This window comes from Mobula hypostoma, chromosome 6 (genome assembly GCF_963921235.1).
Source record: "Mobula hypostoma chromosome 6, sMobHyp1.1, whole genome shotgun sequence".
In the NCBI taxonomy this organism is placed as follows: Eukaryota; Metazoa; Chordata; class Chondrichthyes; order Myliobatiformes; family Myliobatidae; genus Mobula; species Mobula hypostoma.
The window spans coordinates 741,056-757,960 of record NC_086102.1 but is presented as its reverse complement, the minus strand read 5'-3'; the positions used below and the strand labels follow the sequence as shown (position 1 = coordinate 757,960).

The 16,905-nt window shown below is 46.0% G+C and overlaps 1 protein-coding gene across 9 annotated transcripts in view; it reads right to left on the bottom strand.

Moving 5' to 3' along the window:
* Positions 1-16,905, bottom strand: part of pknox1.1 (pbx/knotted 1 homeobox 1.1) — a 295,655-nt gene that overhangs the window by 10,069 nt on the left and 268,681 nt on the right. For all 9 annotated transcript variants that reach the window (XM_063050187.1, XM_063050192.1, XM_063050191.1 and 6 more), the window contains one exon: positions 16,709-16,884. In XM_063050187.1, the coding sequence (XP_062906257.1) occupies positions 16,709-16,884 (176 nt within the window). The remainder of the gene's footprint in view (positions 1-16,708; positions 16,885-16,905) is intronic.

The following is a 16,905-nucleotide window of genomic DNA, read 5'->3' as shown; positions in this document are numbered from 1 at the left end:
ATACTCACTGTCGCCTGGCACAGGCAGCAATCCGCAGATTACTACCTTTGAGGTCCTGCTTCTCAACTCCCTGTATTCTGCTTTCAGGACCTCCACCCTTTTTCTACCCATGTCATTGGTTCCAATATGTACCACGGCATCTCGACATCAAACTTGGATGTCACTGACTTCTGACTTACTGCATGACACTAGCACTGGCTTCATCTCGATGTTGATCTGAGATGTCATGGACGTACTGTCTGACACTGTAATACTGGTGACATCTCGACACTGGTCTGGGATGTCACCAACCTACTGTGTGACAATGTAATAGCGGATATATCTCGACATTTGTCTGGGATGTCACTGACTTGTCTGACACTCATACTGGACACATCTCAACATTACTCTGGGATCTCACTGAATTACTCCATGACGTTGTAATACTGGCTATGTGTTGACAATGATCTCGGATTTCACTAACTTCTGACTTACTGTCTGACACTAACACTGGCTACATCTCGATACTGATCTGGGATGTCACTGACTCACTGTAATACTGGCTACATCTTGACGTTGCTCTGGGATGTCACGCACTTACTGCCTGACGCTGTAACACTGGCTTTATCTTGATATTGATCTGGGATGTCATGTACTTACTGTCTGACGCTGTAATACTGGCTACTTCTTGACAATGATCTGGGATGTCACTGAGTTGCTGTCCAACATGGTAATACTGGTTTCGTCTCAACATTGATTTGCAATGTCAATCACTTACTACCTTGACACTGTAGTACTGGCTACATCTTGCGATTTATCTAGGATGTCAATGAATTACTGTCTGACTCTAATACTGGCTACTTCTCGACATGGATCTAGAATGCCAAAGACATAGTGTCTGATGCTGTAATACTGGCTACATCTCGATATTGATCTGTGATATCATTGACTATGTCTGACACTCATTCTGGCTAAATCTGGACACTGATCTGGGAGGTCAATGACTTACTGTCTGATACTGCAATACTGGCTCCATTTCGATATTGATCTGGGAGGTCAATGACTTACTGTCTGATACTGTAATACTGGCTACATCTCAACATTGATCATAAGACCATAAGACATTGGAGCAGAATTAGGCCATTCAGCCCATCGAGTGTGCTCCGTCATTCCACCATGGCTGTTCCCAGATCCTACTCAAACCTATATACCTACCCTCTCGCCATATCCTTAGATGCCCTGGACCAATCAAGGAAACAATTAACCTCCTCCTTAAATACATTCATGGACTTAGCCTGTGGTAGACCATTCCACAGATTTACCACTCTCTGGCTGAAAAGATTCCTCTGTTACAAAGGGTCGCCTCTCATTTCTGAGGCTGTGCCCTCCAGTTCTGGATACCCCCACCATAAGAAACAACTTCTCCACATTCACCTTATCTAGTCCTTTCAACATTCGGTAGGTTTCAATGAGATCCCCCCCACCACCCACATTCTTCTAAATTCCAGTGAATACAGGCCCAAAGCTGCTAAACGCTACTCATATGTTAACCCATTCATTCCCAGAATCATCCTCATGAACCTTCTCTAGACTCTCTCCAATGACAAAACATCCCTTCTGATATATGGGACACAAATAACATAGAACATAGAATAGTACAGCACATTACAGGCCCTTCGGCCCACAATGTTGTGCCGACCCTCAAACCCTGCCTCCCATATAACCCCCCCACCTTAAATTCCTCCATATACCTGTCTAGTAGCCTCTTAACTTCACGAGTGTATCTGCCTTCACCACTGACTCAGGCAGTGCATTCCACGCACCAACCACTCTCTAAGTAAAAAAAGCTTCCTCTAATAACCCCCTTGAACTTCCCACCCCTTACCTTAAAGCCATGACCTCTTGTATTGAGCAGTGGTGCCCTGGGGAAGAGTTGCTGGCTATCCACTCTATCTATTCCTCTTATTATCTTGTACACCTCTATCATATCTCCTCTCATCCTCCTCCTCTCCAAAGAGTAAAGCCCCAGCTCCCTTAATCTCTGATCATAATGCATACTTTCTAAACCAGGCAGCAACCTGGTAAATCTCCTCTGTACCCTTTCCAATGCTTCCACATCCTTCCTATAGTGAGGCGACCAGAACTGGACACAGTACTCCAATTGTGGCCTAACCAGAGTTTTATACAGCTGCACCATTACATTGCGACTCTTAAACTCTATCCCTGGACTTATGAAAGCTCACACCCCATAAGGTTTCTTAACTACCCAATCTACCTGTGAGGCAACTTTCAGGGATCTGTGAACATGTACCCTCAGATCCCTCTGCTCCTCCACACTGCCAAGTATCCTGCCATTTACTTTGTACTCTGCCTTGGAGTTTGTCCTTCCAAACTGTACCACCTCACACTTCTCCAGGTTGAACTCCATCTACCACTTCTCACCTCACTTCTGCATCCTATCAATGTCTCTCTGCAATCTTCAACAATCCTTTACACTATCCACAACACCACCAACCTTTGTGTCGTCTGCAAACTTGCCAACCAACCCCTATACCCCGACATCCAGGTCGTTAATAAAAATCGTGAAAAGTAGAGGTCCCAGAACAGATCCTTGTGGGACACCACTAGTCACAATCCTCCAATCTGAATGTACTCCCTCCACCACGACCCTCTGCCTTCTGCATGCAAGCCAATTCTGAATCCATCTGGCCAAACTTCCCTGGATCCCATGCCTTCTGACTTTCTGAATAAGCCTACCGTGTGGAACCTTGTCAAAGGCCTTACTAAAATCCACGTAGATCACATCCACTGCACTACCCTCAACTATATGCCTGGTCACCTCCTCAAAGAACTCTATCAGGCTTGTTAGACACGATCTGTCCTTCACAAAGCCATGCTGACTGTCCCTGATCAGACCATGATTCTCTAAATGCCCATAGATCCTATCTCTAAGAATCTTTTCCAACAGGTTTCCCACCACAGACGCAAGGCTCACTGGTCTATAATTACCCGGACTATCCCTACTACCTTTTTTTGAACAAGGGGACAACATTCGCTTCCTTCCAATCCTCTGGGACCATTCCCGTGGACGAGGACATAAAAATCCTAGCCAGAGGCTCAGCAATCTCTTCCCTTGCCTCATAGAGCAGCCTGGGGAATATTCCGTCGGGCCCCGGGGACTTATCAGTCCAAATGTATTTTAACAACTCCAACACCTCCTCTCCCTTAATATCAACATGCTCCAGACCATCAACCTCACTCATACTGTCCTCACCATCATCAAGTTCCCTCTCATTGGTGAATACCGAAGAGAAGTATTCATTGAGGACCTCGCTCACTTCCACAGCCTCCAGGCACATCTTCCCACCTTTACCTCTAATCGGTCCTACCTTCACTCCTGTCATCCTTTTGTTCTTCACATAATTGAAGCTCCTTTCTTGCTTCCCTATATTCCTCAATAAACCCATCTGATCCTTGCTTCCTAAACCTCATGTATGCTGCCTTCTTCCACCTGACTAGATTTTCCACCTCACTTGTCACCCTTGGTTCCTTCACCCTACCATTCTTTATCTTCCTCACTGGGACAAATTTATCCCTAAAATCCTGCAAGAGATCTCTAAACATCAACCACATGTCCATAGTACATTTCCCTGTAAAAACATCATCCCAATTCACACCCACAAGCTCTAGCCTTTTAGCCTCATAATTTGCCCTTCCCCAATTAAAAATTTTCCTGTCCTATCGGATTCTATCCTTTTCCATGATAATGCTAAAGGCCAGGGAGCGGTGGTCACTGTCCCCCCAGATGCTCACCTACTGACAGATCTGTGACCTGACCCGGTTCATTACCTAGTACTAGATCTAGTATGGCATTCCCCCTAGTCGGCCTGTCCACATACTGTGACAGGAATCCGTCCTGGACACACTTAGCAAACTCTGCCCCATCTAAACCCTTGGAACTAATCAGGTGCCAATCAATATTAGGGAAGTTAAAGTCACCCATGAAAACAACCCTGTTATTTTTGCACCTTTCCAAAATCTGCCTCCCAATCTGCTCCTCTGTATCTCTGCTGCTACCAGGGGGCCTATAGAACACCCCCAATAGAGTAACTGCTCCCCTCCTGTTCCTGACTTCCACCCACACTGACTCAAAAGAGGATCCTGCTACATTACCCACCCTTTCTGTAGCTGTAATGGTATCCCTGACCAGTAATGCCACCTCTCCTCCCCCTTTCCCCCCTCTCTATCCCTTTTAAAGCACTGAAATCCAGGAATATTGAGAATCCATTCCTGCCCCGGTGCCAGCCAAGTCTCTGTAATGGCCACTAGATCATAATTCCATGTATGTATCCAAGCTCTCAGTTCATTACTTTTGCTCCTGATGCTTCTTGCATTGAGGTACACACATTTCAGCCCTTCTACCTTCCTGTCTTTACACCGTTTATTCTGTTTCTTTTTCCTCAAAGCCTCTCTAAGATCTGGCTTTATTCCATGCACTTCTTTCAGTGCTCTATCGCTCCGGGTCCCATCCCCCTTGCAAATTAGTTTAAACCCTCCCGAACCATGCTAGCAAACCTACCTGCAAGGATATTGCTCCCCCTCAGGTTCAGGTGCAACCCATCCAATCTGTACAGGTCCCACCTTCCCCAGAAGAGATCCCAATGATCCAAAAATCTAAAACCCTGCCCCCTGCACCAACCCCTCAGCCACGCATTCAACTGCCATCCCCTCCAATTCTTACCATCACTGTCACGTAGCACTGGCAGTAATCCTGAGAACGCCACCCTTGAGGTCCTGTTCTTCAGCCTTCTGCCTAGTTCCCGAAACTCACACTTCAGGACCTCATCCCTCTTCCTGCCTATGTCGTTGGCACCAACATGTATCACGACTTCTGGCTGCTTTCCCTCTCATACCAGGATGTCGTGCACCCGGTCAGAGACATCCTGAACCCTGGCACCCAGGAGGCAACAAACCATGCAGGTGTCCTTCTCACGTCCACAAAATCTCCTGTCTGCTCCCCTGACTATAGAGTCTCCAACGACGACAGCTCTTCTCTTCTCCGTCCCACCCTTCTGCACCACTGGGTCAGACTCAGTGCCGGAGGCCCTGTCACCATGGCTCACACCTGGTCGGTCGTCCCCGCCAACTGTGTCCAGGATGGTAAACTTATTATTCAGGGGAATGGCTACAGGGGTGCTCTGCACTACCTGTCTACTCACCTTCACTTTCCCCCCTCTGACTGTCACCCAACGACCTGCTTCCAACAGCCTAGGTGTGACTACCTCCCTGTAGCTCTCATCTATGACTGCCTCATTCTCCCTTATGAGTCAAAGGTCATCCAGCTGCTGCTCCAGATTCCTTACACGGTCTTCCAGATCGCCCAGCCGTATGCACTTCTGGCAGATGTGACTCTGCGGGAGAGGGGCGTTCCCCCAAGACTGCCATATCTCACATGAGAGGCACATCACTGTCTCAGGAGGCATCGTAAAGACTGTGAGCAAGCTTGTCCTCCGCCTCTTCGAAGCAAAGCCTCAAAGCTCCACTCCTTCACTGGCCCACTCACTCACTGGCCGCTTTCCACAGGCCGCTCCGCTTGACCTACCCCTCTATTTATCTGTTTGAGCTTTTCAAACTGCTTGGTCACCTGACCTCGATTACCCAATCAGCTGCTTTCTGCTGAGTCTGAGCTATTTAAATCTTAATTGTCTAATCAACGGCTTTCTGCTGATCTATTCAAATCTTGATTGACTTGATTGCACAGACCAACTGCCAAAACTGCCAGAATCTCTTGAGTCAACCATATAACCATATAACAATTGCAGCATGGAAACAGGCCATCTTGGCCCTCCTAGTCCGTGCCGAACTCTTACTCTCACCTAGTCCCACCGAGCTGCACTCAGTCCGTTCCTTTCCTGTCCATATATCTATCCAGTTTAACTTTAAACGACCAACATCGAAGCTGCCTCAACCACTTCTGCTGGAAGCTCGTTCCACACAGCTACCACTCTCTGAGTAAAGATGTTCCCCCTCATATTACCCCTAAACTTTTGCCCTTTAACTCTCAACTCATGTCCTCTTGTTTGAATCTCCCCCACTCTCAATGGAAAAAGCCTATCCACGTCAACTCTATCTACCCCCCTCATAATTTTAAATACCTCTATCAAGTCCCCCCTCAACCTTCAACGTTCCAAGGAATTAAGACCCAACTTGTTCAACCTTTCTCTGTAATTTAGGTGATGAAACCCAGGTAACATTCTAGTAAATCTTCTCTGTAATCTCTCTCTTTTGTTGACATCTTTCATATAATTCGGTGACCATTACTGTACACAGTATTCCAAATTTGGCCTCACCAGTGCCTTGTACAATTTCAACATTACATCCCAACTCCTATACTCAATGAAAACAACAGGAGTTCTGCAGATGCTGGAAATTCAAGCAACACACATCAAAGTTGCTGGTGAACGCAGCAGGCCAGGCAGCATCTATAGGAAGAGGCGCAGTCAATATACTCAATGCCCTGATTTATAAAGGCCAGCATACCAAAAGCTTTCTTCAACCCCCTATCCACATGAGATTCCACCTTCAGGGAACTATGCACCATTATTCTTAGATCACTCTGTTCTACTGCATTCTTCAATGCCCTACCATTTACCATGTATGTCCTATTTTGATTAGTCCTACCAAAATGAAGCACCTCACATTTATCAGCATTAAACTCCATCTGCCATCTTTCAGCCCACTCTTCTAACTGGCCTAAATCTCTCTGCAAGCTTTGAAAACCTACTTCATTATCCACAACTCCACCTATCTTAGTCTCATCTGCATACTTACTCATCCAATTTACCACCCCATCATCCAGATCATTAATATACATGACAAATAACATTGGACCCAGTACAGATCCCTGATGCACACCACTAGTCACCGGCCTCCAATCTGACAAACAGTTATCCACCACCACTCTCTGGCGTCTCCCGTCCAGCCACTGCTGAATCCATTTTACTACTTCAATATTAATACCTAACGATTGAACCTTCCGTGTGGGACCTTGTCAAAGGCCTTACTGAAGTCCATATAGACAACATCCACCGCTTTACCCTCGTCAACTTTCCTAGTAACCTCTTCAAAAAATTCAAGAAGATTTGTCAAACATGACCATCCACGCACAAATCCATGTTGACTGTTCCTAATCAGACCCTGTCTATCCAGATAATTATATATACCATCTCTAAGAATACTTTCCTTCAATTTACCCACCACTGATGTCAAACTCACAGGCCGATAATTGCTAGGTTTACTCTTAGAGCCCTTTTTAAACAATGTAACAACATGAGCAATATGCCAATCCTCTGGCACCATCCCCGTTTCCGATGACATTTGAAATATTTCTGTCAGAGCCCCTGCTATTTCCACACTAACTTTCCTCAAGGTCCTAGGGAATATCCTGTCAGGACCCGGAGACTTATCCACTTTTATATTCCTTAAAAACTCCAGTACTTCCTCTTCTTTAATCATCATAGTTTCCATAACTTCCCTATCTGTTTCCCTTATCTTACACAATTCAAAATCCTTCTCCTCAGTGAATACTGAAGAAAAGAAATTGTTCAGAATTTCCCCCATCTCTTTTGGCTCCCCACATTGCTGTCCACTCTGATTCTCTAAGGGACCAATTTTATCCCTCACTATCCTTTTGCTATTAATATAACGGCAGAAACCCTTGGAATTTATTTTCACCTTACTTGCCAAAGCAACCTCATATCTTCTTTTAGCTTTTCTAATTCCTTTCTTAAGATTCTTTTTACATTCTTTATATTCCTCGAGCACCTCATTTACTCCGTGCTGCCTATATTTATTGTAGATATCTCTCTTTTTCCGAACCAAGTTTCTAATATCCTTGAAAACCATGGCTCTCTCAAACTCTTAACCTTTCCTTTCAACCTAACAGGAACATAAAGATTCTGTACTCTCAACATTTCACCTTTAAATGACCTCCATTACTCTATTACATTCTTCCCATAAAACACATTGTCGCAATCCACTCCTCCTAAATCCTTTTGCATCTCCTCAAAGTTAGCCTTTCTCCAATCAAAAATTTCAAACCTGGGTCCAGACCTATCCTTCTCCATAATTATATTGAAACTAATAGCATTGTGATCACTGGACCCAAAGTGCTCCCCAACACAAACCTCCATCACCTGACCTATCTCATTCCCTAACAGGAGATCCAACACTGCCCCTTCTCTAGTTGGTACCTCTATGTATTGCTGCAAAAAACTATCCTGCACACATTTTACAAACTCCAAACCATCCAGCCATTTTACAGTATGGGCTTCCCAGTCTATGTGTGGAAAATTAAAATCTCCCACAATCACAACCTTGTGGTTACTACAAATATCTGCTATCTCCTTACAAATTTGCTCCTCCAATTCTCGCTCCCCATTTGGTGGTTTATAATACACCCCCATAAGAGTTACTACACCTTTCCCATTCCTCAATTCCGCCCAAATAGCCTCCCTAAACAAGCCCTCTAATCTATCCTGCCAGAGCACCGCTGTAATATTTTCTCTGACAAGCAATGCAACACCTCTCCCTCTTGTCCTTCCGATTCTATCGCACCTGAAGCCATTAAATCCAGGAATATTTAGTTGCCAATCACACCCCTCCTGTAACCATGTTTCACTAATAGCTACCACATCATTCTTCCAGGTATCAATCCATACTTTAAGCTCGTCCACCTTTCTTATATTGCTCCTAGCATTAAAATAAATGCATATAAGAAATTCTCCACCTCTTCCTCTCTGTTGATCACTAACGGTGCAAACAACTTTACTATTTTCTTTTTCTTCCTTCTTCCTTACATCTGTTCCTACACTCTGGTTCCCCTCCCCACTCGTATCTACTTTAAATCCACTGGAGCCTCTCTAGCAAACCTACCTGCAAGGATATTTGTCCCCCTCCAGTTCAGATGTAGACTGTCCCGCTGGAACAGATCCCACCTTCCCTGGAAAACTGTCCAATTATCTATAAATCTGAAGCCCTCCCTCCTGCACCATGTCTTCAGCCACATGTTGATCTGCGCTATCTTACTATTTCTAAACCCGCCTGCATGTGGCACTGGTAGCAATCCTGAGATTGCTATCCTGGAGGTCCCGTCCTTTAACTTGGCGCCTAACTCCCTAAACTCACCTTTCAGGACCTCCTCACTCTTCCTACCCACGTCATTGGGCCCTACATGGACCACGACATCTGGCTGCTCACCCTCCCTCTTGAGAATACCGAGAACTCGATCCGAGATATCGCGGATCTTGGCACCAGGGAGGCAACAGACCATCCGGGATTCTTGATCTCTTCCACAGAACCTCTTATCTATCCCCCTAACTATCAAATCCCCTATCACTACTGCTCTCCTCTTTTCCTCCTTCCCTTCTGAGTTGAGGGTCCCATCTCGGTGCCAGAGATGCAACCATTGCAACTTGTCCCTGGTAGGTCGTCCCCATCAACAGTATCCAAAATGATGTACTTATTATTGGTGGGAATGGCCACAGGGGTGCTCTGCTCATTCTGTCTATTACCCTTCCCTCTCCTGACAGTCACCTAGCTACCTGTCTCCTGACTCTTAGGGGTGACTATTTCCCTGTAACTCCTCTCTATTTCTCCCTCTGCCTTCTGAATGATCCAAAGTTCATCCAGCTCCAGCTCCCTAACTCGGTTTGTCAGGAGCTGCAGCTGGATGCACCTTTCGCAGGTGTAGTTATCAGGGACAATTGTGCTCGCCCTGACTTCCCACATACTGCAAACGGAGCACTCAACTGCCGTAACTGCTGCCTTCATTACCTATCTGTTGACAATACCCCAAATGCGGCCTGACTAGTGTCTTATAAAGGCTCAGCATTATCTCCTTGCTTTTATACTCTATTCCCCTTGAAACAAATGCCAAGATTGCATTTATCTTCTTTACCATAGACTCAACCTGTAAATTAACCTTCTGGGATTTTTGCACAAAGACTCCTAAGTTCCGCTGTACCTCTGATGTTTGAACCTTCTCCCCATTTAGGTAATAGTCGGCACTATTGTTCCTTTTACCAAAATGCATTATCATACATTTCCCAACACTGTAGTCCATCTACCACTTTTTTGCCCATTTTTCCAATTTCTCCAAGTCTTGCTCCAATTGCATTTCTTCCTTAGCACTGCCTGCCCCTCCACCGATCTTCATATCATCAGCAATCTTCGCCACTAAGCCATCAATTGCATTATCTAAGTCACTGAAAAACAATATGAAAAGCAGCGGACAACAACAGGAATTCTGCAGATGCTGGAAATTCAAGCAACACACATCAAAGTTGCTGGTGAACGCAGCAGGCCAGGCAGCATCTGTAGGAAGAGGTGCAGTTGACGTTTCAGGCCAAGACCCTTCGTCAGGACTAACTGAAGGAAGAGTGAGTAAGGGATTTGAAAGTTGGAGGGGGAGGGGGAGATCCAAAATGATAGGAGAAGACAGGAGGGGGAGGGATAGAGCCAAGAGCTGGACAGGTGATAGGCAAAAGGGGATACGAGAAGATCATGGGACAGGAGGTCCGGGAAGAAAGACAAGGGGGGGGGGACCCAGAGGATGGGCAAGAGGTATATTCAGAGGGACAGAGGGAGAAAAAGGAGAGTGAGAGAAAGAATGTGTGCATAAAAATGAGTAACAGATGGGGTACAAGGGGGAGGTGGGGCCTTAGCAGAAGTTAGAGAAGTCGATGTTCATGCCATCAGGTTGGAGGCTACCCAGACGGAATATAAGGTGTTGTTCCTCCAACCTGAGTGTGGCTTCATCTTTACAGTAGAGGAGGCCGTGGATGGACATGTCAGAATGGGAATGGGATGTGGAATTAAATGTGTGGCCACTGGGAGATCCTGCTTTTTCTGGCGGACAGAGAGTAGATGTTCAGCAAAGCGGTCTCCCAGTCTGCGTCGGGTCTCCAACGGGATCCCACCACTAAGCACATCTTTCCCTCCCCCCCTCTCTCTGCATTCTGCAGGGATCGCTCCCTACACAACTCCCTTGTCCATTTGTCCCTCCCATCGTTAGATTCTGGACTAGTTCCTGAGGATTGGAGGGTGGCTAATGTAACCCCACTTTTTAAAAAAGGAGGGAGAGAGAAACCGGGGAATTATAGGCCGGTTAGCCTAACGTCGGTGGTGGGGAAACTGCAGGAGTCAGTTATCAAGGATGTGATAACAGCACATTTGGAAAGCGGTGAAATGATCGGACAAAGTCAGCATGGATTTGTGAAAGGAAAATCATGTCTGACGAATCTCATAGAATTTTTTGAGGATGTAACTAGTAGAGTGGATAGGGGAGAACCAGTGGATGTGGTATATTTGGATTTTCAAAAGGCTTTTGACAAGGTCCCACACAGGAGATTAGTGTGCAAACTTAAAGCACACGGTATTGGGGGTAAGGTATTGGTGTGGGTGGAGAATTGGTTAGCAGACAGGAAGCAAAGAGTGGGAATAAACGGGACCTTTTCAGAATGGCAGGCGGTGACTAGTGGGGTACCGCAAGGCTCAGTGCTGGGACCCCAGTTGTTTACAATATATATTAATGACTTGGATGGGGGAATTAAATGCAGCATCTCCAAGTTTGCGGATGACACGAAGCTGGGTGGCAGTGTTGGCAGTGAGGAGGATGCTAAGAGGATGCAGGGTGACTTGGATAGGTTGGGTGAGTGGGCAAACTCATGGCAGATGCAATTCAATGTGGATAAATGTGAATGTTATCCACTTTGGTGGCAAAAATAGGAAAACAGGTTATTATCTGAATGGTGGCCGATTAGGAAAAGGGGAGGTGCAACGAGACCTGGGTGTCATTATACACCAGTCATTGAAAGTGGGCATGCAGGTACAGTAGGCGGTGAAAAAGGCGAATGGTATGCTGGCATTTATAGCGAGAGGATTCGAGTACAGGAGCAGGGAGGTACTACTGCAGTTGTACAAGGCCTTGGTGAGACCACACCTGGAGTATTGTGTGCAGTTTTGGTCCCCTAATCTGAGGAAAGACATCTTTGCCATAGAGGGAGTACAAAGAAGGTTCACCAGATTGATTCCTGGGATGGCAGGTCTTTCATATGAAGAAAGACTGGATGAACTGGGCTTGTACTCGTTGGAATTTAGAAGATTGAGGGGGGATCTGATTGAAACGTATAAGATCCTAAAGGGATTGGACAGGCTAGATGCGGGAAGATTGTTCCCGATGTTGGGGAGGTCCAGAACGAGGGGTCACAGTTTGAGGATAGAGGGGAAGCCTTTTAGGACCGAGATTAGGAAAAACTTCTTCATACAAAGAGTGGTGAATCTGTGGAATTCTCTGCCACAGCAAACTGTTGAGGCCAGTTCATTGGCTATGTTTAAGAGGGAGTTAGATATGGCCCTTGTGGCTACAGGGGTCAGGGGGTATGGAGGGAAGGCTGGGTTCTGAGTTGGATGATCAGCCATGATCATAATAAATGGCGGTGCAGGCTCGAAGGGCCGAATGGCCTACTCCTGCACCTATTTTCTATGTTTCTATGTTTCTATCCCTCCCCACTGATCTCCCTCCTGGCACTTATCCGTGTAAGCGGAACAAGTGCTACACATGCCCTTACACTTCCTCCCTTACCACCATTCAGGGCCCCAAACAGTCCTTCCAGGTGAGGCAACACTTCACCTGTGAGTCGACTGGGGTGATATACTGCGTCCGGTGCTCCCGATGTGGCCTTTTATATATTGGCGAGACCCGATGCAGACTGGGAGACCGCTTTGCTGAACATCTACGCTCTGTCCGCCAGAGAAACAGGATCTCCCAGTGGCCACACATTTTAATTCCACATCCCATTCCCATTCTGACATGTCCATCCACGGCCTCCTCTACTGTAAAGATGAAGCCACACTCAGGTTGGAGGAACAACACCTTATATTCCGTCTGGGTAGCCTCCAACCTGATGGCATGAACATCGACTTCTCTAACTTCCGCTAAGGCCCCACCTCCCCCTCGTACCCCATCTGTTACTCATTTTTATGCACACATTCTTTCTCTCACTCTCCTTTTTCTCCCTCTGTCCCTCTGAATATACCTCTTGCCCATCCTCTGGGCCCCCCCCCACTTGTCTTTCTTCCCGGACCTCCTGTCCCATGATCCTCTCGTATCCCCTTTTGCCTATCACCTGTAAAGCTCTTGGCTCTATCCCTCCCCCTCCCGTCTTCTCCTATCATTTTGGATCTCCCCCTCCCCCTCCAACTTTCAAATCCCTTACTCATTCTTCCTTCAGTTAGTCCTGACGAAGGGTCTCGGCCTGAAACGTCGACTGCACCTCTTCCTACAGATGCTGCCTGGCCTGCTGCGTTCACCAGCAACTTTGATGAAAAGCAGCGGCCCCAATACTGATTCCTGAGGAACACCACTAGTCACCGGCAGCCAACCAGAAAAAGCCCCTTTTATTCCCACTTGCTCCCTTCTGCCTGTCAGCCATTCCACTATCCATGCCTGTACCATTCCTGTAACAGCACAAGATTTTATCTTGTTAAGCAGCCTCATGTGTGACACGATATCATTTGCCTTCTAAAGATCTAAATAAATGACATCCACTGCCTCTCCCATGTCCACCCTGCTTGTTACTCCCTCGAAGATTTGTCAGGCAAGATTTCCCTTTACAGAAACCATGCTGACTTTGACTTATTTTGTCATTAGTCTCCAAGTACCTCGAAACCTCATCCTTAATAATAGACTTCACACGTTCCCAACCACTGAAATTAGACCAACTGGTCTATAATTTCCTTTCTTTTGCCTTCCTCCTTACTTAAAAAGTGGAGTTAAATTTGCAATCTTCCAGTCCTCCGGAACCATGCCAGAATCAAGTGATTCTTAAAAGATCATGACCAATACATCTGTTATCTCTTCAGCAACCTCTCTCAGGACTCTGGGATTTCGTCCACCCGGCCCAGGTGACTTATCCACATTAAGACCTTTGAGTTTGCCTGGCACTTTTTCCTTTGTAATAGCAATGGCACTCACTGCTCCTCCCTGACACTCACGGACATCTGGCAAACAGCTAGTGTCTTCCACAGTGAAGACTGATGCAAAGTACCTATTAAGTTCATCTGTCATTTCTTTGTCCCCATTACTACCTCACCAGCACCATTTTCCAGTGGTCCAATATCAACTCTCACCTCCATTTTACTCTTTATATAACTGGAAAAGACTTTTGATATCCTGCTTTATATCATTGGCTAGTCTGCCCTCATATTTAATCTTTTAGTTGCCCTTTGTTGGATTTTAAAAGTTTCCCAATCATCCAACTTCTGACTCACTTTTGCTACCTAATACGCCCCTTCCTTGGCTTTTATGCAGTCCTTAACTTCCTTTGTCAGCCATGATTGCCCACCCTTGCCATTTGAGAACTTAATGGGACATATCTATCCTGATCTGGGATAACACAAACTTACTGTTTGACTCTGTAATACTGGTCACATCACGACATTGATCTGGGATGTCACTGATTTACTGATGGATACTGTAATACTAGGAACACCTCGACAATGATCTGGGATGGTATAGTGCCTTCACTGAAATACTGGCTACATCTCTTCATTGCTCTGGGATGTCAATGGCATACTGTCTGACGCTGTAATACTGGCTACATCTCGATATTGATCAGGGATGTCACTGAGTCACTGTCTGACACTAATACTGGCTACATCCCGACACTGATCTGGGAAGTCACTGACTGTCTGACACTGATACTGGCTACATCTCAACATTGATCTGGGATGTCACTGACTTACTGTCTGACACTAATACTGGCTACATCTAGAATTGAATTGAATTGAATTGGATATCTTTATTGTCATTGTTGTGGAGCAATGAAACACAGTTTAGCAGCTCAACGTTTTGCAGCATGACAAGGAATATATACATAAAATAAACTCTAAAACCTCAGGAGTGCAGTCCAAAATTAATAATATATGGATGGGGTGGTAGGACTATTGCACACTTGCCATTCCTGGAAGTGTGATGCATTTAGCTGCTGCCGTCTTAGGAGGGCGGCAGGAGAAGGGAAGGGGGTGTTATACATTTCACTGCTTGTGGGTAGAAGCTGTTAAGGAGTCTCTTTGTTTTCATCCTTAATGCTCTGTATCTCTTCCCAGAAGGCAGAGGGGAAAACAGGTGATGTCCAGGATGAGTGGGATCCTTTGAAATACAAGTAGCCTTCTTTTGAAGTCTGCCAGTATAAATGTCTCTGAGGGAGGGTAATGTTGTGCCAATAACTGGCTCTGCTACCCTCACCACCTGCTGCAAGTCCTTCCTGTTCTGTTCTGTGCAGCTGGCAAACCACACTGCACAGCAATACGTCAGGAGGCTCTCTATAGTTGTCCGATAGAAGTTGATCAGCAGGTGATGAGGGAGGAGAGCGTGCTTTAGCTTCCTTAGGAAGTAGAGCCTCTGTTGGGCCTTCCCCACCTGATAAGAGATATGGGCAGTCCAGGTAAGGTCAGCCGAGATGTGGACGCCGAGGAACTTGAAACTCTCTACTCTCTCCACCTCTTTCCCATATATGTGCAGAGCAGAGTGCTCGACGCACTTTGATTTCCTGAAGTCTACTATCAGCTCCTTGGTTTTTGTGATGTTCAAGGCCAGGTTATTATGACAACACCATTCTGTCAAATGCTGTACCTCCTCCTTATAGGCTGTCTCATCACAGTCTGATATGATACCTATTAGGGTGGTATCGTCAGCAAATTTGACAATGGTGTTGGTGGAGTGAATGGTAGAGCAGTAATGGGTGAAAAGAGAATAGAGGATGGGGCTGAGAACACACCCTTGTGGTGTACCGGTGTTCAGGATGAGAGTAGATGATGTGTGTTCTCTCATCCTGACACTTTGGGGTCTGTTACTCAGAAAATCCGGTATCCCTGAGCACAGTGAGCTGCCAAGGCCCAGGTTGCTCAATTTCTGCACCAGTTTGTCGGGGATGACTATTAAAAGCTGAGCTGTAGTCCACAAACAGCATTCTTACATAGGTGTTATCCTGATCCAGGTTTGTAAGGGCTGTGTGGAGAGCTGTGATGACTGCATCCTCTGTTGATCTGTCTGCACGATACGCAAACTGGTATTTATCAAGGTCAGCAGGTATGGCAGACTTAATATAAGACAGTATGAGTCTCTCAAGACATCCATCTAGAATGCCACTGACTCACTGTCTGGCACTCTAATACTGGCTACATCCCGACACTGATCTGGGAAGTCACTGACTCTGTCTGACACTGATACTGGCTACATTTCAACATTGATCTGGGATGTCACCGACTCACTGACATGAACACTGGCTACATCTCGACACTGATCTGGGATGTCACTGACTCGCTGTCTGACACTAACACTGGCTACATCTCGATATTGATCTCGGATGTCAGTGACTCACTGTCTGATGGTAACACTGGCTATATCTCGCCACTGCTCTGTAATGTCATCCACTATGTCTGACACTAATACTAGCTATACCTTGACATTGATCTGGTTTTTCAATGACTTACTGTCTGACACTGTAATACTGACTAAATTTTGACATTGATCTGGGATGTCACGGACTTACTGTCTAACACTATAATACTGCCGACATTGACATTGATCTGGGATATCACTAACTTGTTGTCTGACACTGTAATACTGGATACATCTCATCATTGGTCTGGGACGTCATTGACTTACTGTCTGATACGGTAATACTTGCTACGTGCTGCTGAGCCGCTCCCGATGCAATGGAATCTGGCCAGAATCGCTGCACCGGCCGACTCTGTGTCTTGATCTTCTTAGCCTTTGGCGGAGTGTCAGGATTACTGGCATCAAGCATAGGTTGTAATATCCGCCTTCGAGCATTGATGAACCTGTGGCCAAACACAGTGAGT